The 21,620-nt window shown below is 46.4% G+C and overlaps 1 protein-coding gene across 2 annotated transcripts; it reads left to right on the top strand.

Annotated features, from left to right (window-relative positions):
• Positions 1-1,384: 1,384 nt before the first annotated feature.
• Positions 1,385-21,144, top strand: dipk2ab (divergent protein kinase domain 2Ab; the record flags this gene model as incomplete). 2 transcript variants are annotated; one of them, XM_083901857.1, is made up of 4 exons in its annotated part: positions 1,385-2,235; positions 15,177-15,480; positions 20,167-20,509; positions 21,111-21,144. In XM_083901857.1, exons 1-4 carry the CDS (start codon positions 1,582-1,584, stop codon positions 21,142-21,144), a joined length of 1,335 nt encoding a protein of 444 aa, XP_083757983.1. In that variant the 5' UTR covers positions 1,385-1,581. The 2 variants fall into 2 exon arrangements, with proteins under 2 accessions (XP_083757983.1, XP_083757984.1); XM_083901858.1 differs by lacking the exon at positions 21,111-21,144 and having other exon boundaries at positions 20,167-20,513.
• Positions 21,145-21,620: the final 476 nt, after the last annotated feature.

Raw genomic sequence — 21,620 nt, 5'->3', positions numbered from 1 at the left:
AATTAATTCACAACACCTCTGTTTCACATTTGTGCCAAGAATGGGGGGGGGGGGGGATATAATCCCTGAATCAAAAATGTCCTTTTCCTTAAAAAATGTAGTGCAGCTGTCTGTCGTTCCCCTTATGTGGATGTGATCTATTTTTACATTACTGATGTTGGCCCGATCTGCTTGATGTATTTTCAGGCGCCTTCTTATCTGAAGCGCCGCAGCTGGGCGACTTCTTCTTCTTCGTGATTGCTGCTCTCTTTGGCTTCCTTTCGCCCCGTCCGAAATCTCAGCCCCTTCCAGCTGAAAGCGGAATGCAAGAATCCCCATCGACACGCGCGCTAATTACACGAGTGTTCCTGCTCGTTAGCCATGCCCTCTCAAGTCAGCTGTCCTAACAGGCATGTCCTAATAAGCTCTAATTGAGGATGGCTAATTTGCATGGCCCGAGTCAGTCTTTCTTAACGCGACTTAGAAGACTTAGAAGATTCATTGCCGCAAAGCTGATTGGTCGCTCTATAGCTTCATCACAGGCTGACTCTGGGGGGGGGGCTTGTGAGGTTCTCTGTTTTTCAGAGAGCATTGTTCTCGTACCGTGAGCCCAGATTGTTGTCTCTTTCTTCTTTTGTTCCCTCCTCTCTGTCAATGTCTAGTTGAGGTATTCAGATTCTTCCCCCCAGCCACCACCACCTCAATCACATATGCTATTTCAGTGAAACGACTTCAGATCGCGATTAAAACGAACCAGGGCAGGTCTTTCCAAAGGTTAAACCGCACCAGTGTGGCTCTTGTCATAATGAAATGTAAGATTCCTCCATTTGAATCAAGCAGAGCTGATGCAGACGGCATCTGATATGTAAGGAAAAGCAATGGATCCTTCGACTGTAGCTGCAGAGGGAGGTCCACTGAGAAATCAAGCGCCGAGTGGGGCACATTTTATTTGTACGAGGAGTGGATGTTGTTCATTTCCTCCTAATTTGATCACTGACACTGATTCCCCCCCCCCCCTTTACATAGTTTTACTTATCCTATGTTAGAGGAGTACACAGAAAATGATTTCCCAAAGAGTGGGCACGGGCAGGTTTCTTGCGTTGGCTGAGGGCCATCTCATTTCGCCTCAAAAAGTAATGAAATCTCTCAAATGACCCAAGCAATTTAAATTTCTAAGACAATTTCATATGCCAGGGAAAGTGCTTTTTTTTGTTTTATGGGAGGTATCACGTTGTAGGATGTAGGGTTTCAAGTGGGCGGCTAAGCCAAAATAATCAAACCTCTCTTCACTTATCCATGACCAAATGACCAATTTTGGTAATTATGAAATTCTTTTTGTACTTACACTGTTCTAATGACTTCCATCTGTCTTTTTCTTTGCTTAATTCCAGACCTGCTGGCTCAAGGTTGCAGACGAACATCGAGAAAGGAGAACATGACTCACTGGCCTCTGCCAGGGACTGGCACGGGGCAGCAGTGCCAACCTCGCCTCTGCCTCCCACTTTAGAAGTTACCCCAGTTAGCCATGACGGAGAGGCATTGAGGTCAGCTCCCTGTCGATCTTTTCAATACCTCTCCTCCCCCCCCTGCCCTGTCCCCATCATGCTGCGCTTCCTGCCTCTCAAACTTGGCCGCCTGTACCGCTGTATGAAGCTCCTGTTGGTGGTGGGACTGTTTGTCATCTTGTTGATGAACACCCACAACCTGTTTGCGTCCTTCCAGAAGAATGAGCTCACCGACAGGCGGTTCATCAATCTCAACAAGTGTCCAGCCTGCTTTGGTACGAGCTGGTGCCGCAAGTTCATGAACGGCCAGGTCTCCTTCGAGACCTGGGGTCGTTTGCGGTTCCTGGACGTATTCAATGTCAAGAACGTTTACTTTGCGCAGTATGGCGAGCCCAGGGAGGGCACGCGCCGCGTCGTACTCAAGCGTCTCGGGTCCAACCAGGAGCTGGCCGAGATAGACCAGAAAATCTGCAAGAGGGCCACTGGCAGGCCGCGCTGTGACCTCATCCAGGCAATGTACAAGACCGAATTCGCCCGGATCAATGGCGACGTTCGTCTGCTCACTCCGGAGGTGGTAGAGGGCTGGTCGGACCTGGTGCACTGCCCCTCCCAGAGGCTGCTGGACCGCGTGGTCCGCAGGTATGCTGAGACCAAAGACTCGGGCAGCTTTCTCCTCAAGAACCTCAAGGACACGGAGAGAATGCAGCTGCTAATGACACTGGCATTCAACCCTGAACCACTCGTATTACAGGTAATGTCTCTTTAATGTCCCTCTGTGTTTTTAATGAACAGGACCTGTACACTTGTCTCTAGAGCGATATAATATAGTTTAGATACTGTTGTGCTGTAAACGTCATTGGTAATGCTTTAGAAAGACATTTTTTATGACCCTGTTCGAGTTTCCTCAGGAAAAAAAACATCATTAGGAGGATCAATAAAGAGCTGGATAAGGTGTACAGCATCGATCACATAAATATAACATTATATGGCTACATGCTGAGGAGAGAACCCCCATTGTCTTGTTGCTGCAACCTCATCAGAAGTCCTCCAGACATGGAGGGAAAACTGTGGGCAGGCATTCACACCATTTTGGCCAATCATGAGTCCCCAGCTTCCCTCAGAATAATTGGTGGTGTGTGTGCTAGGTTAGCTTGCTTGGTGGATGAAGAAAACAAAGGAACTGAACTTTTTTTATATATTTTTCTTAAGTCATATCGTCTTTGCAGTATTAAACAATGTTAAAAACCAATGTAGACTCGCAGCCTGGAGGCCTACAAGTGTTTTTTATTTGGTAACAGTCCCTGGATTAGCTTTGCTACCAAGATCAGTACAAAGCAAGCCAGGGCGTTGGCCCGCAAAGCCCCCCCAGTAAATTACAGGGTGGGGAAACCTCCTCTTCCTTCGCCTTTTCAAAGATCTGAGATGAGCCATTACACCCTCCCTAAACTCGAGGCTACATTGAGACCACGCGCCCGATATCTGGAGCACGGAATATTCCTCTGCTGAGAATGGAGCAGGGTTTAAGAGCTGTGGCCTCCCAAAAGATGAGAGATTTTGGCTGGCGGCAGTACTGCATATTTAACACTATATGTAGGGCAGGTTTGAATTATTCAGGGAAGGCATCTGTAAATGATCCAAGTTGTTTTTAATTTTAATGCAAGTCTGTGTCCACTGGTGTCTTGTCATTTGTAGGCTACAGCATGTGGAAGGATCTCTTTTTACGGGCGTTGAATCAAATCGAGAGTTCCTTTTTTTTTGTTGTAAGGTTCAGTGTTTTGATGGGAATATATATATCTGTTGTCCTACATGTCAAAATGAACCATACTGTATATCATGTAACCCCCCCTTCGCCTCCCTTCCCTTTATGTCCCTTTTACTAGCATCCAATCAATTTCAATTTCAATCTGGCATTGACCGTGTCTCATGAGGCGACAGAACAACAATGGTCATGGCCCGTGTAGGGATTCAATAACTTACTCTGACCTCTAACCCCCCCCCACTCGCACTCTCACATAGGGCTAGACACCTCCAGGCATTGCATAGGGACAAAAGGCAAGATCAGCCTTTTAGTTTGCTCGATCTATAAAATCTGATTAGCCTTGTGTGGCCCGCTTGTCCTCCCCCATCCTCCCTTTTCCCTCTTTTCTTTCTCATTCCACTGTCTGTGTCACCCTTCCATGTTTTTTTGTGTGTGCACGCTCCACAAACTCCGGCCAGATAATTCCATCAGTGTGTTTAATAGCATTATGCCCCAGTTGAGACGATCGGGTGAATCACTCCACACTCTTAAGCCCAATTTATACTTCTGCGTAAAGTGCTCTGCGTAGGCTACGTAGAGACTCTGCGTCGCAGCAGAACCTGTCGAAGAGCCTCTGCGTCGTCTCCGTCTGCACGAAATATTTTTTAAGTGTCCGTCACTCCGTCAAGGGACTACTGAGACGGCAAGAGCTACGATTGGTCCTCAGGACAGGCTGAGCTAAGCTGCTCTGTGCCGGCTCTCAGTGCGCTCCGGGCGTCCTGACAGAGGCGGAGCTGATCCCCGCCGATAACGCCGCTGCCGAACTATAAATACGTCATATCTATACACACACAGCACATGTTTAGACTCTAAATGGCCAATTTCTCGCCTCAAATTATCTTAAAACTGCGTTCCGTCACACAGAAAAGTGAGAAACGGCCACTGTTTCAACAACAACAGTCTTTCTCTCTGTTTCTTTCTCGGACGCCATTGCTCACTGTAGCCAGAAGCACAACAACCTTGCGCAGCGACCCCTACTGATCGGGCGGGAAATTGCAGCGAGTGTCCGTCACCACGACGCAGAAGTATAAATGCTCGAGGCGTCTCCGTGGTGACGCAGACGGATAACGCATACGCAGTCGGAGAAGTATAATGTGGCCTTTACCCGTAGCGTAGAAATCATGCGCGCATGTTGTCCGCCGCTCTATTCCCTCCACTCCTTCGCATGTTTACAGGCTCTCATGAATTGTTTATCCCATGCTGAACTTGTGACCTGTGGGTATTGGAGGGAAACCGCCGGGTTCTGTGTACGCAACCAGGCCAGGGTTAACAGATGGTGAACATGCGTTGCAGGGGGTGATGGGGGTGAGGGGTGTGGATCATATTCAAAGAAAAGTGCCAGACATATCAGAGTATAACAGATCCTAAGGGCCTTGACTGTTTCGTCAGCATCACTGAACTCAAAAGATGAGGGGGGGGGGGGAGAATTGCAGTGAGATGCTGAGAGGCCTCCTGCACTAAGTTGGGCAGCAGTAGACCATAAAGAATTAATGGCGTCTATAGAGATTGAGTAGGAGATGTGCTGTAGTGCAACACCTTAGACTCCTTTTTTTTGCCGGGGGTTAGCGCTGCTGTGTGGGGACTGGTTTTAACAAAAGACCAAGGAATCCCAACTGGATTATGTTCAGGTATTTAACGAAACCTGATCCCGACTCCCAACTGCTTGTCACCTAGCTTTCTAGTCAAGCCCAGAGAAAGCCCTCCTTTTGCTTGGTTTTAACACTTCTTCAGTGAGTCGGAGAGGCCAGTGTGTGGAGTTTGAATTTGCTATTTAGTGTAAATAATTTCCAACTGTCACTGGTTGCCAGAATTATGTTTTTTCCTGCCTCTTTTCCTCTGGTTTTACATAGTTGAATAAGGGAGGGGGGGGGTGATAGCATTTCTGCTGTCTGCTCAGTAAGCTGCACTCTCCCTCAGAAGCACTTCTGTTTTCAGGCTTTTGAAGCCGCAGGCAGTAAATCGGCCCTTTTTTCGCTACGAAAATCCAGACCTTCTTTGTCAGCGGGAGACAATCTGCTGTGTTGCTTTGGGTCTGGCCAACAATGTGTTTTCTGTGCGCCGCGCCGTACACAAGCGCACATGCAACACCCCCACTACTCTGTCACATGGACGACAATTTGGCTTTGGGGAATAAAATATTTTTGGAAGGCAACAAAAACGATGACAGCCAAGCAAGAGAATCCTTTTGAAACGGGAGGGGGGACTTGTTGTGTCATGTGCTCTTGTGCTGTTGTGTTGCTTCGTCTGTTTTTTTTCTCTCTCGCATTTCCTGTGTGCTCTTTCGGGTTAAGGTTTGCGCGCACATAAATACACGATGCTTCTTAATTTGACCTCCTTTCTCACAATGACTCAGCAAAGTGAGAAATGTGGTCTTCTTATTTCCTCCCTTGGCTTCTCTCGTTCCGGGTACGTGACACAGGTGGTGGAGCTGTTTTGGAGTGCATCTGGTCCAATCTTAAATTAGTTCAATTTGGTCTAGTCCCCCCCCCCCCCATCCGCCACCCCCCCATTCCAAATCATTAAGCTCGGTGGGCCAGCCTGGAGCATGTGACTGCATTTGCACCCTTTTTGGTCCTCGGCCTCGTCTTGCTCAGTGAAGCTGAGAATGGGATGTGACAGGGCCTGTGAGGTTAACTCAGTCAGCGGTGCTGCCTGTGTCCTCCAGACTTGAATCCGCTCTCTCCCAGACTACCAACCCCCCCCGCCCTGCCCCTCTCTCTGCCTCTTTCTAACTCTAAGTCTCTCGCCACCTTGAACACATCCATCTCCCCGTTCAACATCCAGGCTGCACCTGACATGGTGACACGCTCGTCAGGAGGCATGAGTCTCTCTGCGCTTTGCTGTGTCTGTTTTTACCCCCAGAACACCAGAAGTCTGACACTGATTCTAAATCAGTGAACACTGACGGCCTTCTCTCCTATTCCACCTCCTTTTTTTTTGTTTGGCATGCTCTTGATTTAATGAAGCTCTGCATAATCTATTATGATCCTCATTCACTTTGGGAAGCCGAGCCAAAATAAACAAGATAAATTCTGTGTTTTTCCTGGCACAAAGTGAGACGAAAAATCCCGCGTCTCCGGCGTAAACCGACTGACGCTTGATATATTTTTAGGAGGAAAAGACGTTTAAATCAAAAAAGGTAGAGCGTACATAATGTAGAACATACATAACCTTCCTTCGCCATCTGTGAGAGACAGATCTGATTATATATAATAAAAATCTATATTACCAGTATATCTGAAAAAAAAAAACGGTATAATTACGCTATACAAATGATTACTTATGATTTTTTTACCTCCTTATTGGCAAGGCACAAGCAATTACTATAAAACGTGTTCCATAAAATATTAATTTTAAAAATGAGAAAACGGGGACACCTTAACAATTTGTCGCATTACATTAAATTAAAGGAGCCCTGCTTATTATTTGTTACATTAGCCTGGTCGTTTGCATTAAACATTAGGAAAAGAACTATACATATATTTTCCAGAAAGACCTTTTAGTTTTCCACATATGCAGTGTGCTCTGAAGGATGGACAGAATCCGTGCCCTTTTATTTAATCTCTGCAGGGATGAAGTGCAATCTCAAGGTCTGGCTTTTTGGGTCATGCATCAAAGCCTCTTTTGTTTTTGTTTTTATTTCTTTCTTTCATCAATTCAGAAAACACTGCATGCTTTCCTGGCTTAAGCACAGCCCCCCCCCCGTCTTTAAGGCCAGCTCAGTGGCTGAGGTCCACTGGTAAAGAGTGTTTAAATTGCTGCTCTGTGATTAGTACCTTTTGTTTTTGGGTCTGGGGGTGGGAGGGGGGGGGGGTTGTGATGCTCTCAGCACATTAGAGTGGAGAGGATGTGTTTTGTCGCTTAACCCGCGCTTCAAATGCTCCCAAACCCCCTTTCATTATTCGTATAGGCCTTTGTGTACAGACGGAATCCTGTTAGGAAAAGACAGGGAGTTATCTGGGCCTGACTCCCCTGTTTTGGCTGCCCTCGCTGGATGGAGGCCCTGGTGGAAAGGGGAGAGGAGGAGGAGGAGGTGGGGGGAGGAGGAGGAGAATAGGGCTTGCGGAGTGAGTGTGTGTACTACAAGCCAGTGCCTTGTGGTGTTTTCCTCCATTTGAATGGAGGCAGACTACTTGTGTTACCATAATCCTTTCTCTCTTTCTGCCTCTCTCCAAACACACACACACACACACACACACACGCTTGTACACACACACTCATGCCAGCTGTGTTTGGTTAGGTAAATGCCTGTGGCTGAACCCCCTCCCCTTCCTTTCCTTTGCCACCCACCAGCTCCTATTTTAGATTTCCCTACCCCTTTCTACCCCTTTCTACTGTCGCAGCCTGCGCCCTGGTCTACCTTATGCTTGGCTCCGGAAGACGCAGTTTCGCAAACGCAGGAGTCTTATCGCCATTCACAACTCTCCCTGGGCCCCCCTACGATTGCCAAAATAGATTTGGCAAACGAGCGGGTCTTTACTGTGCCGCATGTTCCTTGGAGAGCAAAGGACCTAATGTTGCAGCAAAATATGCTTTTTTAACACAGCCCTGTTTCACTGTCGTAACAATAAAACTGTCGGGCGTATTAAAATGTCAAGCATGCAAGGTCTTGTCTGAAAAGATCAGAGGTCAAGGACAGTTGGGATCAGTCGGTGTTGGGGTGTGGAAAGAGTTGACTTCCTGGTTTGGTGGCATTGTGCGTTTGATCCACGTAAACACGACCCATTGAGCTGATCTATTTGGAAAAACAGTGTATTTCCATTCCAAAAAAGAATAACAGACAAGAAGGTCGCAGACACGGAAGCAGAAGTGAAGCTTCGTCTGCTTCCGGGGAATTTGACAACACTGCCAAATGTCAAAATAGTCCAACCCGACTTAAAGCTTGGTGCATGTGCACGCACACCGGATTATTTCAATTCCAATCGGACTTGGGAATGAATACGTTTTGCACATGCAAAACATATACAGCACACTTGATCTTTCAAGTTTCAGCATCTATATCTGTTGCATATGTCACAAACACCCGGTTCCTGTTCCAAAGTAAAACATCTCAAATGTCTCTTCTTTATTCCACTCCATTCATACTGGAGAATCCCAGTATTTAATTACAGTACATGGGATTATTTAGAAGTATTTAAAAGTGTGTCATGATTTTGCTTAAAGGCAAACCCAAGGCTAAAACCTGTGCAGAAACTGCACAGAAGCAGGTGAGAGTTCAGAGCTGCACCATGCTACCATGCTATCGTTATACGTGCATCCAGCGTGATACCAGCCTTACGCTTCATGCTGTGGATACTGCGCTGAGCTGCCGCATCTTTTCATAATTCTCGATTAATTGAGTACTTGTGCCGTCCATAAAATGTTGATTGGTTTCACCCAGACCTTGAAATGATGGCTATTTTTTTGTCCTCAAAGCAAAATTATTCAGTTCGAATTATTTCTTTTGTTCAACGGAGCAAAGAAAGCAGAAACTATTCACATTTAAGAAGCTGAAAAATCAGAAAAACTTTGTTCTGAGCACTTAAATGAAAAGCAAAGTGTTTAGCAGTACACTGCTCATGTATCCAACAGGCAACTCGGCTCAAAAAAAGTCACTGCAGACATTTCCAAGGACTTCTTCTGCCAGCTCCATAATCATATTTCCAGGTAAAGCATCTCGCCATTTGTAAATATTAATACCATGACCTAATTTTCTTAGAATTTTCTACAGTTAACGTTTGTATATGTGGCATTTAATTGTTCTTCTCTGCTTGCCATGCTCTGCACAGAGGTTAGAACGGAGGGTCAGCGACAGTCCTGCCCCGACTCACTACACCGCCCGGCTGCCCCAGAGATAATTGGCAGCTGGTCTGAAATACACAACCCTTGATGTTGGCCTCAAACCCCATGGCTCTCAGGTCTGAAGCCAAGTCTCACTTTGGTTCTTCCCCCGACCACGTGGGCGGGCAATACCACCTAAACTGAGTCAACACCGCTATGCCTATGACTTAATACGTTTCTCGTCTTCCAGTGGAGGGGGGGACGGGGGGGGATTTATGAGGTGGCTCTGCACGCAGTGGCTCAGGTTCAGGTCCGCAAAGGGGTTCCAGTTATCAGCTCGCAGCAAAGTGTATACGAGCAACCTGGAGCAGCAGTGTCCTGCGCTCTCATTCCTCATTCTGCTCTCATTCTGCTCTCCGCACAGTGCAGAGGACGGCAGAACTCAAAGACCTATCTAACCCATTTCTATCACCACTTGGCAGAGCTTACTTAATGATGTGTGCGCTCCTTCCCTCTGTGCCGCACGAGCCAACTGGATACGGTCTTAGTCACGCTCTCCACCTGACCTCTCAGTTTGAATTCCTCGTCAGATTTTTTTGTCCTCGTACTTTTGTATCAGTTTTGACTTCTCCACACGGACGCACGCAGCACGCGTCCAGCAGTATTTTCAGTCTTATTCATTCGGTGATTTTTCTCCCCTCCCAAGACTGCTGCAAGACTGATAATTTGCACTCTTTGAACTGGCATGTCTGGAAAAGAAAGAGGCAAGGCCTATTCTGAATTCACATACATACAGACTTAAAAGTGTCTGTCTTTGGCGACACTCCTCAGCTTGGTGCTCTGACGAGGTGTTTCCTGGCTTCCACGTCTGGCACAGACAGCTTCACTATCCTGTATTGCTGTGACTGGAGGTGGAACAAAGCGAGAAGGGAGGGTTTGTGTGGGGTTAGTATGAGAAGCAGCAGCAGGAGATGAGAGAAAAAGAGAAGAAAGGGTTGCGCCATGTGAGCCAGGATGAAGAGTCGGAGCTGGCTCCCCCCGTGGGGCCTGAGCTCTAGCTGCAGACTAACTGACTGGATTTTTTTTTTTTTCTAACTTAAATAGCCAACAAAATGCCAGACTGGGCTCACTACACATACTCTCCACACACACAAGGTCAATAGAAAAAAGCAACATGTTCTTTTTCCCAAATCCAGCTTGGCAAACCCCAGCCTCGCAGAGCACTCATTTTAACACCAAGACGACTGAACAGGGTTCATTTCTGCAACATCGGGTGCGAAAATCCGGGCTTTTTGTTGTTATAGTTGTTGTGTCTGACTAAACTTCCCTGTCCGCCACGCTTCCTCAACTCTGCCGTTTGATCCTGGGACTCGTGACGAGTCCTGTCTCGGCTTGTCTGCAGCGAAGCAGCGGGGTTTTTGTTGCGGACAGAAAATGTTGAGAATTTACACCACGCCCCCCCCTTTATGGGCTTTTTTCACAAGCTGAACACATGAAACGCTCGTATGGCCAACTACCAATTTACTTTTACTTCGAGAGTAGATGTGGCTCCAGGATGAAGGTTGCTCTGGTTCTCTTTTTAAATCGCAGATTTATATACACAGCTCTGTGTGTTTGTGTGTGTGTCTAGAATATTTGCATTTGTATGCCTCTGTGTGTGTGTGTATACATACATATATATGCTTTTGATGGACCAATGTTCTTTGCAGACTGGCCAAGGCAATATCTTGGGAGCTGCTCATGTTTACTCGGCCGCTGAATAGAGGTTGTTATCAGCCCCGGTCACGTTGGAAGTTCTCATTCACACGCACTCGGATCCAGTTTCACACGGACACGCACACGCATGCATACAAAATGCACAAAGGGCTTCTTTCGAACTCGGTAACACACACACAAACACACGCGCACACACGTGCACGCCCAAGCCCTCCCCGAATGGCCCACGAGAAGGGCACGTCTTTGTCAGCAGATGTCAGGACGCAGGTGTGTGTTCCTGAGCCTCTCGCTCCATTCGTTTTATCCTCTCCTCCAGAGGCTGCCCATTTGTCTGTAGCCCTGTTTCATTTCAACCCACTCCAATCCCCCCACGATGGATGCCAGTATGTTTGTTTGCATCACAGGGAGGGGGAGTGGAAAGCACAACCCCCCCCCCCCCCCCCCAAAAGTCAAAGCTACTTAGTTGCAGCGGCACTACCTTTTTATGATTAGATTTGTCAGACTTGGGCCTAGATGTTGGGAGGTTTGTTTTCAACCCCTGCTTTCATTGTCACTGCCAAACGTGAATGAGTTCAGCACCAGATTGTAAAGGTCAAAGGTTTTGCTAAGCAGGAGATAAAAGGTTTTTTTTATCCAGTGGCGGAGGCAAGAAGTGCCAAGCCCTTTTTTAAAGCAGTAAAAGTCACTGGGATGTTTCATTGGCAGATTTGCCCTCTCGGCATTGTGTCAATAGCATAAAATCATGGGGAGACTTACCTGTACAGTCTTGACTGCACCCCTAAGTCTGCTCAGGGATAATGAAGAGGATGTAATAATAGACGTTAATGACTTAAGTGGAGTATTTATCAAGCTCGATAACAGGTGAGATTGAATCCAAAGCTCAGGTGCCCTCTTCCTATATGCCTGCCTTCACAGTTCACTAGTTCTCACCTTTAGGCCTATGGCGTCTAAAACTTAAACGGATGTTCATAAAAATGGCACCAAGAAGGTACGAGTTTGTCAGATGCCCGGTAACCGACAGAGTGCAATGAGCCTGTCAACGCCGTGAATAAGCGACATCTATGTTAGGAACTGTGGAAGAGGGCTGCGCAAGACATGAAGGGATTCTCATAACAGCCGTTGACAGTATCTGAAAGTAGCCGTAGGGCATTCATCCTTCTCCTTCCTCCCATCAACCCCCACAACCCACCCGTTAAAAAAAAAAAAAAAAAAGAAGAAGAAAATCTGCCGCTGCTCTACATTTGCTCCCGTTCAGGCTGCAACCTGACAACAAAGAGAGAGATGTGTTTAGCAGGCAGGTCTTTTCTGGTTTATTCCTTCTGTCCACTGGAGCGGAGAAGTGAAAGACACTCTGTTTGTCTCTTGTGTTTGCCGTCTCCATCCCTCCCCCCCCCCCCCCCCCAATAACAACACACCACTTCCATTCTATCTCGGAGAGGGAGAGGACACTTGGGTTTAACCGTAACATTGGACAGGCTAACTTTTGTCAACAAGCTCTTTTTAGGTTTGAACACAAAAGCGCTCCAAGGTTTGAATCTGGGTCAAAGGGAAGCAGGCCCTAATAAGGATCCAGTCCACCCAACTGATCCAGCTTCAACCTAATCTTCTGTACCCACTTCAGAATTTAGAAAGACATTTGAGATGTTTAGCCTCTCGAGTCGCTAATCCCCCCAAATCTCTTATGTGGCAATGCCTGTTGTTTGCAACATCTCCAGCCAGTTCTCTATATGTGGGAGCTCCTCCATTTCCCTTTGTTTCCTGGCATCTGCTGTAACTCGTCACTCTTGAGACATGCCTTCCGTCCACGCACTTCTCTTCCGTCAAGTTTGTGACATTCTGAAATGCAGAAGTCTGCTATTAATCCAAGAGGTTTTTTTGGGGGTGGGGGGAGAGAGAAAGTTGATGTCAGTCATCGCTAAGTCCATGGATGACAGGCACAGACAGGCATATGGGCAGAGAGGCTGCTGGAAGCCAGGAGTGCTCTCTGGATAGACTTTTGTCTGGCTCACGATTGATTGGATCACCTCGGGGAAATAGGTTCCGCCAAGACTGCACTTCGTCCACCTTGTCATTTTTGGAGGTGAAGCTTTCTTAAAACTGAGCTTTTCCTACAGTGTAGATTTTACGCCACGAGAACAGACAGATCTTTATTATTATTATCATTTTTATCCTTGAGAGTCTTCCAAGAATATTAGTCCAGTCAAATGCTCCTTAAAAGGTATTCTTAGCCCCTCGCTCGGAATTATAAACGCCTCATTTCCATCGTGTTCTGTAGCAGAGGTGGGATCCATATACTTTGCGATACACTTTGCAAATTATAGCTTTGACAAGAGGAGTAATAAAGGAGTTTCAGAGCAGCTTAGTATGAGCAGTGTCACGGAAAAAAATGTCCCTACACTAGTCAAAGGTCTGCTAATGAACCCCCTTGCTGCATAAGCTATGGTTCTTTGTCACATTGACTTGTTTGTCTCTGTGCGGCGAGGGTCCAGCTGTTGTCTTTAAGACACAGCAGCTGCATGGGTGTCAGGGGGACGGTGGGTTAAAATGTATGTTTCTAAATAATTTGTACCTCCCCCCATTAAAGTTTCAAAAGATTTAGGGCAGCTATGCATATTTAAACCCTCTCTCTTGTGACCGAAACTGAAAGCTAATGAAGTATCGAATTACCGCAAGTGTAAAGTTTATACACAAAACGCAGTCATGGTCGTTCACACCTTACCTTGCAGTTACACGGCATGTGCGCGCGTTGCCATTTTCTCCGATACGATTGGGTTTCAAGAAAGCACGGGGCTCCCGAGGCTGCTGCGAAACACGAGGTCTTGTGATTCTCTTTCTGTGTCTGCTGCACGGTGGCTGCGTGCCAGAAAAACGGCAGCCTAAAGAGAGATTTGTTACATGGGCATCGTGGGGCTATCATTAAGCTAACACACGGCTGTGTGTTTATTGTAAGAGATAGAGCCCTATCATGGGAGAGGGGGGAGTTGGCTTATTGTAAAAGGCACTATCACGAGTTACAAAGCTCATGTGGGTCTCCAAAAAGGAAAAATCTGTTATTTGACATTGATTTGTCCAACCTTTTTGCGATAGCCTGTGGCAATGAAACGGACCAAGCGGTGTAGGGGACAGCGTGAGTCACCAGAGCTCATAGAGGAAAAATGGAAGATATAATGAGACCTACAGAATCCAGTTCGCAAGTGCAGGTTTACCAACACTTTAAAGTCGTCCGTGTGTTTGCTGGTGCAGAAGTTACCACTTCACCTTGAGCGATTACAGGAATGTGTCTGTTTTTGTTATAAAGTTGAGTAAATCAGAGAGACATTAGGAAATGATGGAGCGTCAGTGATGCTAGGGCAGCAACGATTACAAAAATTCCTCGAGGCAAAAACTCTGCCTCGAGTGTTCGTTTAATTCCTATCTCCTAGCCCTGTTCAGCACAGGGATCATTGTTCCACACGGACCGTTTTAGCAGACGCACAACACCACACATGCGGATTTCAGCTGGCGCGATGGCAGAGACGGAGAGTGAAACGGCCCGTAAAAGGCAAATAAATGTCCAAAGTGTGGCACCACTTCACACTTAAACAAGGAGCCAACATGGTGCAGTGTTACCACTGTAAACTACAACTGGCGTAACTACAACAGCACGTCCTCAATGATTCAGCATCTGAGCCGATAGCATCCAGTTGCTAACGCTTCCGGCACACGCTAATGTAAATATTGATGTTAGCTGATTCAATGTAGCTTACTAGGGCTGCAGCTATCGAATATTTTTGTAATCGAGTATTCTACCAATTATTCCTTAATTTAATGAGTTTTTTTTTCGGATTTTCAAAAAAAATAAAAATATATATATTATTTTGCATCCTTGATTAATCGAAAAATAATTGGTTGAATACTCGATTACAAAAATGTTTAATAGCTGCAGCCCTAAGTGATACTCCTTGTTTTTTATAATCATTTTCAAGCCCTTACATCCAGCTACATTAACATGCCTGGCCAACATCGTACAGCAGTTTAAATCTCCTCGCCACCCGCTGCATCACAACACACACACACACACACACACACACACACACACACACACACACACACACACACACACACACACACACACACGGCGTCCCTTCTGACTGCTGCTTAGCATGGCAGCGCGCATCAGCTCATAACTGAAGGGCTTCACCACAAACTGACCCTTTTCCTTTTTTCGAGTTTAATCTGTTATACACAGTTCCTTGGCAGATTTTCAACTTATTGTAAAAACTACCCAAGGCTGCACATCCACTTGTGTGTGTGTGTGTGTGGCGGCTGAAATTTGTTTTCCATCTTTCAACAGAAGCCTCACATTTCATCTCAACGTCATTGGAGTATTCGGTACGCAGCTTAACCTTTGTTTTCCTCGTTTGTTTCTCTTTTCACAGAGCTTTCCTTCAGACGAAGGGTGGCCCTTCGCCAAGTACCTGGGAGCGTGCGGGCGCGTGGTAGCCGTCAACTACGTCGGCGAGGAGCTGTGGAGCTTCTACAACGCGCCCTGGGAGAAGAGGGTGGACTTGGCGCGGCAGCTGATGGACATCGCCGAGCAGCTCACGAACAATGACTTTGAGTTCGCCCTCTACCTGCTCGACGTCAGCTTCGACAACTTCGCGGTCGGCCCGCGCGACGGGAAGGTCATCGTCGTCGACGCGGAGAACGTTCTCGTGGCGGACAAACGGCTGATCAAGCAGAGTGAGTGAAGTCGTCTATTATACTTACAACATGTTTGTGTGCGTGTTTGTGTGACCAATACCAAATATTACTTATTATCTCCATGCTGAATTAACAGAAGATTGGTGACACTTCTCGGCAGAACTGCAACTAACGATTATTTTCGAAATCGATTTATCGGTCGATTATTTTCTCGATTAATCGTTTGGTCCATAAAATGTTAAAGCTCCCATAGAGTGGTCCTATCACACATATATGTGAGTTATGGAGGTCTACTTGCATACATTAACTTGTTTTTATGGTCAAAAACCTCCTAGTTGCTGTAAATGAGCCGATAGAAATCTCTCCTCACTGAAGCTCTCGTCAGCCGCGCTGTTTCAGACTGAAATCTCACCCCCAGAAGACAGACTGTGTTGTGATTGGCCAGCCAACGAGAGCTTTCCCAACTGTCTTGTGATTGGCCAATACCTGGAAGTGACGTAATTAGCACACCAGCTCTAAGAAGCGCAGCTCCCCCCTCTGGAACGGTGTATGCACTGCTACTCATTATCAAAACATTGTTTTAACAATGTTTAAAAATAGCTTCGTCTCGACTCCCCGCCACAGTCCCTTTTACGCCTTTGACCCGGAATCGGACACAGAGTCAGAAGACACTGTCGCTCGTGAAACACCTACACAACGGACGTTATTCTTCTTCTGCGGTTTAATGTACGCCACCGGATGTGCCCGGACTAGTGAACTGTTTGTTTCGAACCTTCAGGGCTTCGTAAACGAGGTAATGGCGCAGATACACACCGAAAAAAACAGCATTAATTGGTACTTCCGTTCTATGGGAGCTTTAAAAAACATTGATCAGTGTTTCTCAAATCAGGAATGGTAAAAAGTAACTGGTCATCCTTCCCATCACGTGATCCTGTATCATAGGCTACGTTTAAAAGTGCGATCCAAACACTGACCGCAGCTCGAATTCTCCGGCAAACGCAAGTACATTATGTGGAGAATAACATCCAACTGTAGCTTTTTGAGGCACCGAAGCAGGGTTGGAGGAAGAGCCTCGGGGGACAGAGGGCTGTGGGCAAATCTGCACACGCTTGAAGCCTCCTCTCCTCTAAGAATACACCACCACCAGCAACCCCTTCTGCCTTCGACACCCTCGTCCCATTCAAAGCGAAGAGTGCTCGGATAACAAGGCATCTCCACTGTCCTAGTTTTTTTTTCCCCCCTTCTCAGAATAAATTTCATAAGAAGAACACAGGGCACAATATATCACCCTACCCCCAATTTACCCCCCTTACTTGAGAGGGACACTGAAGCTCCGACATTTATCCCTTCTCTTGCTATGGTAATCGGTGTGAATCAATGTTGTGCTTGTGGCATTGCACAAGAGCCATTAGAGGCACAAAGTACTGTTTTTGAATGTTGTGCTGCAGCAAAAAAAAAAAAAGATGACGTCATTAAAAGGCAACCAAAATGAAATGGTCCATTACCTTCGATAGAAAGATCGATTTCTGTGTGTTTAAAGTGGATTTTAATATATAAATTAATGCAAACATGTCAAAGAAGCACAAAACAGACTTTTAACCCAAAAGGAAAAAGGATTTCTTGTCGGATATTTTGGGCCGTCGTTGGATATCCCTGTCACAGATATCCCGCCATTATCAACGCTTCGTGAAGTGTTTGCTTGAAGATAAAGTGCCACTTTTCCCAAATTACAAGGTCTGGCATTGCAAATATGTTGAGCTTGTTTTTGTTTTGGTACCTCAACCTCAGCCCTCTCTCCAATAAGTTTGTGCTTCTCTTTATTTCCTGCGCAATTGTTGGTTTGTTTGTGCCATTCTCAGAAATGTGTATTATTTACCTTATCGCCAATAGCTGCAATTTTCCGCCCTGCCAAACTGGCCCTTTGTAGGTCTCCAAGCCAAATCCAGGTTGAGATACCCTTTTGTCTGGCCCCGACACATTTTAGAGCTCGACAGCTCGAGCTGCTTACCCTGGCCATTCAGAGTTTAAGCCTCGGGAATGTTTATGTGCTTTTTTGTGTGTTTGTGTGGGCCCTTTATCTGAAAAAGGGGGATGAAGGTGGTAATGATGAGTATTACGAGGTCATGGCCATGTGTGACAGAGCAGTGGGGCAAATGGGGACGATTTAACCTCCACGAGCAGAGAATCCAACCCTGACAATTAGTGCCAAATATTGAAAAGCAGTTCACGTGTGATGTCGCGGGTCTCATCAATTGGCCTAAACTGAGGCCAATCGATTCGCAAATCAAACGCATCAGAAAGCCATGTGTTGGCCGACCCTTTCATCAGGAGCGTCCATATTGATGTGGCGTGTTGAAGTTACGCCATGTGCTTTTGCGTTCGCACAGGCCAGTGGCACGAAAATAGGAGCCATTCCCCCATCATTGACTTTATAGCGCTTGAGAATGGCTTTAAACCTAGTGCTGTTTTTTTTTTGTTTTTTAATTGTAGACACATGCTGTGTAATGAAACACACTCTTCATTTACTCTCATTCTCTTCTCTCCCTGGCACCATCACTCACTCACATAAACACACACACACACACACTGAAGCACTTGAAACACTCTCTCACATTTAATAATGCCGACATACACCGGTTAGCATTGTAAAATCCACCTTGTACTCTTGAATGCCACCAGTAAGGCCATGCTAGCATGTTTGTCAGGCCTTACTGAAGGCCCTGACCCAACACACAGGGAAGACATGACTCGGAACACATGCAAGACACTTAAAGGTGCATAATGTAAGACATTTAAAGCAACTGGCCATAAAATCCTCACAGAGACTCAGGAATAATGTTCATATAACAAACTGAACTCACCAACAACAACAGTACAGACAAAATATTTGCATTTAAAAAAAATCTTTTGCAGACTGCAAATCATGTTTATGTTTTGAAATCATGTTTTGGCATGTGGCGCCACCTACCGCCGTCTACCAATCATTGCAGTCAGTAGAGTCTCAGCTGCTGAGCAACCACGGGTTGCCAGTTACGTCAGAAAACCAAACCTAAAAGACCTCGGTATTTTGAATGGGAATGTAGTAACCGTTTTTGGCCACATTCTTACATATGGCACCTTTAAAGGACTCGTATTATACCCTATTTCTACAAGTTAACCTCGTTCCCTGGTGTCCTAATGAACATGTCTGTGACATGCTTTAGTCAAAATACTTATGAAGTATGAAGCTCCATAGCAGTTCAATCAGCAAGTAAAAGGTGAGACGCCAGCGGAAATGATTGCTCACTTTCTCTCTCGAGAACCTTCAAGTAAAATATGAAGCCATTTTAATTTGGTCAGTTTGTGAATATATGACTCATAATTACCTACGAAATTAGCTTTAGGAATGCTGTGCCTGATGCACTCAGAGCTGCGGTGAAAAGAAGGAGAGAGAGAGAGAGGTGCAAGAGTAGACCTTTTTAGATTTATTTTAGACTTTTTCTTTCCTCGTCTTCGTCCTTGAGTTTGAGCTCTCTCTCTCTCTCTACTCCCTCCTGTTCCCTTTTCAGTTTGCCTGCTGTGTGTGAGTGTGTCGGACAGTCTCCTGATGCCACCTGTCAATCAACACTGAAGTGTGATGCATGGTCAGCTCTCAAACGTTAATTGCTTTCGCTTCACCTTGCAACTCGTCTGTGTGTGTGTGTGTATATATCTATAAGTGTGTGTGTGTGTGCATCCATAGGCAGATCCATCTTCATCACCTGCACTGATTGAGGTTGATATGCCCCTCCTCTTTGAGGGGGAGGGCCACAGGAGGGGCCCCCTCCCTTTGATAAAAGGGCAGAGCTGGATGTTTGATTGAGTTATTCTGATGAGCCTGAGGAGAGGTGCATTACACCGCTGATACACTGATTATGTGTTTGCATCCTCTGGGTCCGCCCTCCTCCTTCCAACAATGTTATCGATCTGTTTTTTTAATGCACAAACCAATATAGCTCTCGCTCTCTCGTTATTCCAGTTTATTTCCTTGACTTTCTCCTTTTTCCCAGAGCAATCCTCCAATGGGGGGGGGGGGTGAAATGAGGTTGAAGAAAAGGATTTTATTTGCTCAATAAATCTACCGAGTGATTCATTTCTGTCAGATGAGATGGCGAGATGAGCCGCTCGGCCGTACGCACCCCACGGGGCGTTGGAAGTGGCGCCTTTTTTTCTGTTCCTGGCGGCGTCTGCTCGGGTTGATTTCTCGGGTAATAATTTCCACCGAGCGCTGAAAAACCTCTCAATCTCTTCGTTGTCAGGTGGAGACGCGCGGCCGGGTGTAATCACTGTTATCACTCTGTGGTTGTGTAAAAGAAAAACGCCGTAAATGAAAAGTTGTGCCGTTTCTGTAAAACTGACTCTATCAGTGTTATTGACAATTTTTTACCATGGGTATTCACTTAGAAATGTCCTTATTTTTGAACAAAATACACTTTTTTTACATATATATGTATAGAGGCCCATTTCCAGTGTTCTAATGGTGCATTCTGTTTGCTAATCGCGTTAGAAGGCTATTGGATGATTAGAAAACTCTTGAAAGCCTTTGTGCAATGATGTTAGCACAGATGAAAATCCGGAGTCATGGAAGCGCGCGTCTTTTTTTCCGGTCAGTGGTCACGGAAACGCGTCGTGTGTTTAACGATGTTGCCGCCAGCACACATTTTTATAGCTTTGTGCTAATTCAAGTGTCTCCCTGTCTCCACGCAGACAAGCCAGAAAACTACGACGTGTGGTACGAGAGCCGCTTCGAGGAGTGCGACCGGGAGGCCTGCCTGTCGTTCTCCAAGGACTCCCTTTGTTCCCGGGTCACCGTGGACCACAACTACTACGCCATCTGCCAGAACCTGCTGTCGCGGTTCGCTAAGTGGCGGGGCACCACCGGCGGCCTCCTCCACGACCCGCCCGCGCACATAGCCAAAGACGGACAACTCGAGGCTCTGTTGGACGAGTGCACCAAACCCAAAAAGCGATACGGCCGCTTCCAGGCGGCCAAAGAACTGCGCGAGTACCTCACGCAGCTAGCTGCCGGTTCCTCCTCCGCCACGGCAAGGTAATGAATGGAGATGGCATTCGCCCGGAAGCACCGAGAGACTGGATTCTGTACTCTTTAATCTCCAGACTCTTGAAATCCTGGTTCTTGTTCATGATGTCATTTGCTCCCCCCTTTTTGAGCAGGAAAAATAGCGGCGGTCTTGCATCAGGAAGTGCAAGCGTCCGGCTAAAGCTCGAGCTTTTACCTGACTTTGCTCCTGCGAGAAAGAGCAGAGATTCTGGTCAGAACCAGGACAGAGAGAAGGAGGGGGGGGAGGAGGATAGAGGAAACTTCTCCTCTAAGAGGGTGGGCCTGCCATGTCTTTGAAGGGCAGTTAAGTGAGAAAGGGCTCTGGTGAACGCAGCCTTCACTGGACCCAGGCTAACGCAAATCACAGCATCTAAGCAGCAGCAGCTGTTTGCTCCTCCATCCGTCAGAACTGTTGTGTTTCTTAATCCTCCGTCTTAACACCTGTTTCATTTTGCCCCAAGGATCTCTCTCTCTCCCTTTTATTACTTTTGTTTCAGGGCTGGATTTAAGTAGATTGGTGCATTTACATTTTTGCTGTGCCATGGCTTTTTTTTTTTTTCTTCTTCTTCTTTTCTCCCTCCCTCTGTAGCATGGCTGCAGGGAAGGAGGTGGAGGTAGCATGAATTTTCCTGCTGTCAGGCAGCAGAGAAAGGCCAAGCTGCAGGTAGAGACAGAGAGGGAGGGGGAAGTCGGGGGTTCGGGGAGGGTTTTTGCTTTCCATGCAGCAGGAAAAGAAAACCCTTTATGGCCATCGGCGATCACATGGCAATCATCTTTCTTTTTTTGAAAGGGGGGGGTGTTCTTTTTTCCCTTTAATAGGAACCAGAGAGAGCGCGAGACAGCAGCACATAGGAAAAGAAAAGGGTTACTCATACAGTGGTGTTCCCTTGATGCAGATGTGCCTATACCAAAGAGGCTATATGTAATATTAAAAAACAAAATCGTAAAATCAGTACAGAGTGACGGCAACTTTCCCTCCAGTTGTTCCCCATTTAGGAAATGTGTACACAGTTCTGTGTGAGCGCACAGGACAGGCCTGCAGAATGTTTTTCCTCTTCAGTAAGAACCAAAACAAAGGTTTGGCAATACTTGATGTCAC

Source organism: Microchirus variegatus (assembly GCF_963457635.1).
Source record: "Microchirus variegatus genome assembly, chromosome: 15".
Lineage (NCBI taxonomy): Eukaryota > Metazoa > Chordata > Actinopteri > Pleuronectiformes > Soleidae > Microchirus > Microchirus variegatus.
Note: the sequence above shows the minus strand (reverse complement) of the source record. Positions and strands in the feature narration are given on the sequence as shown.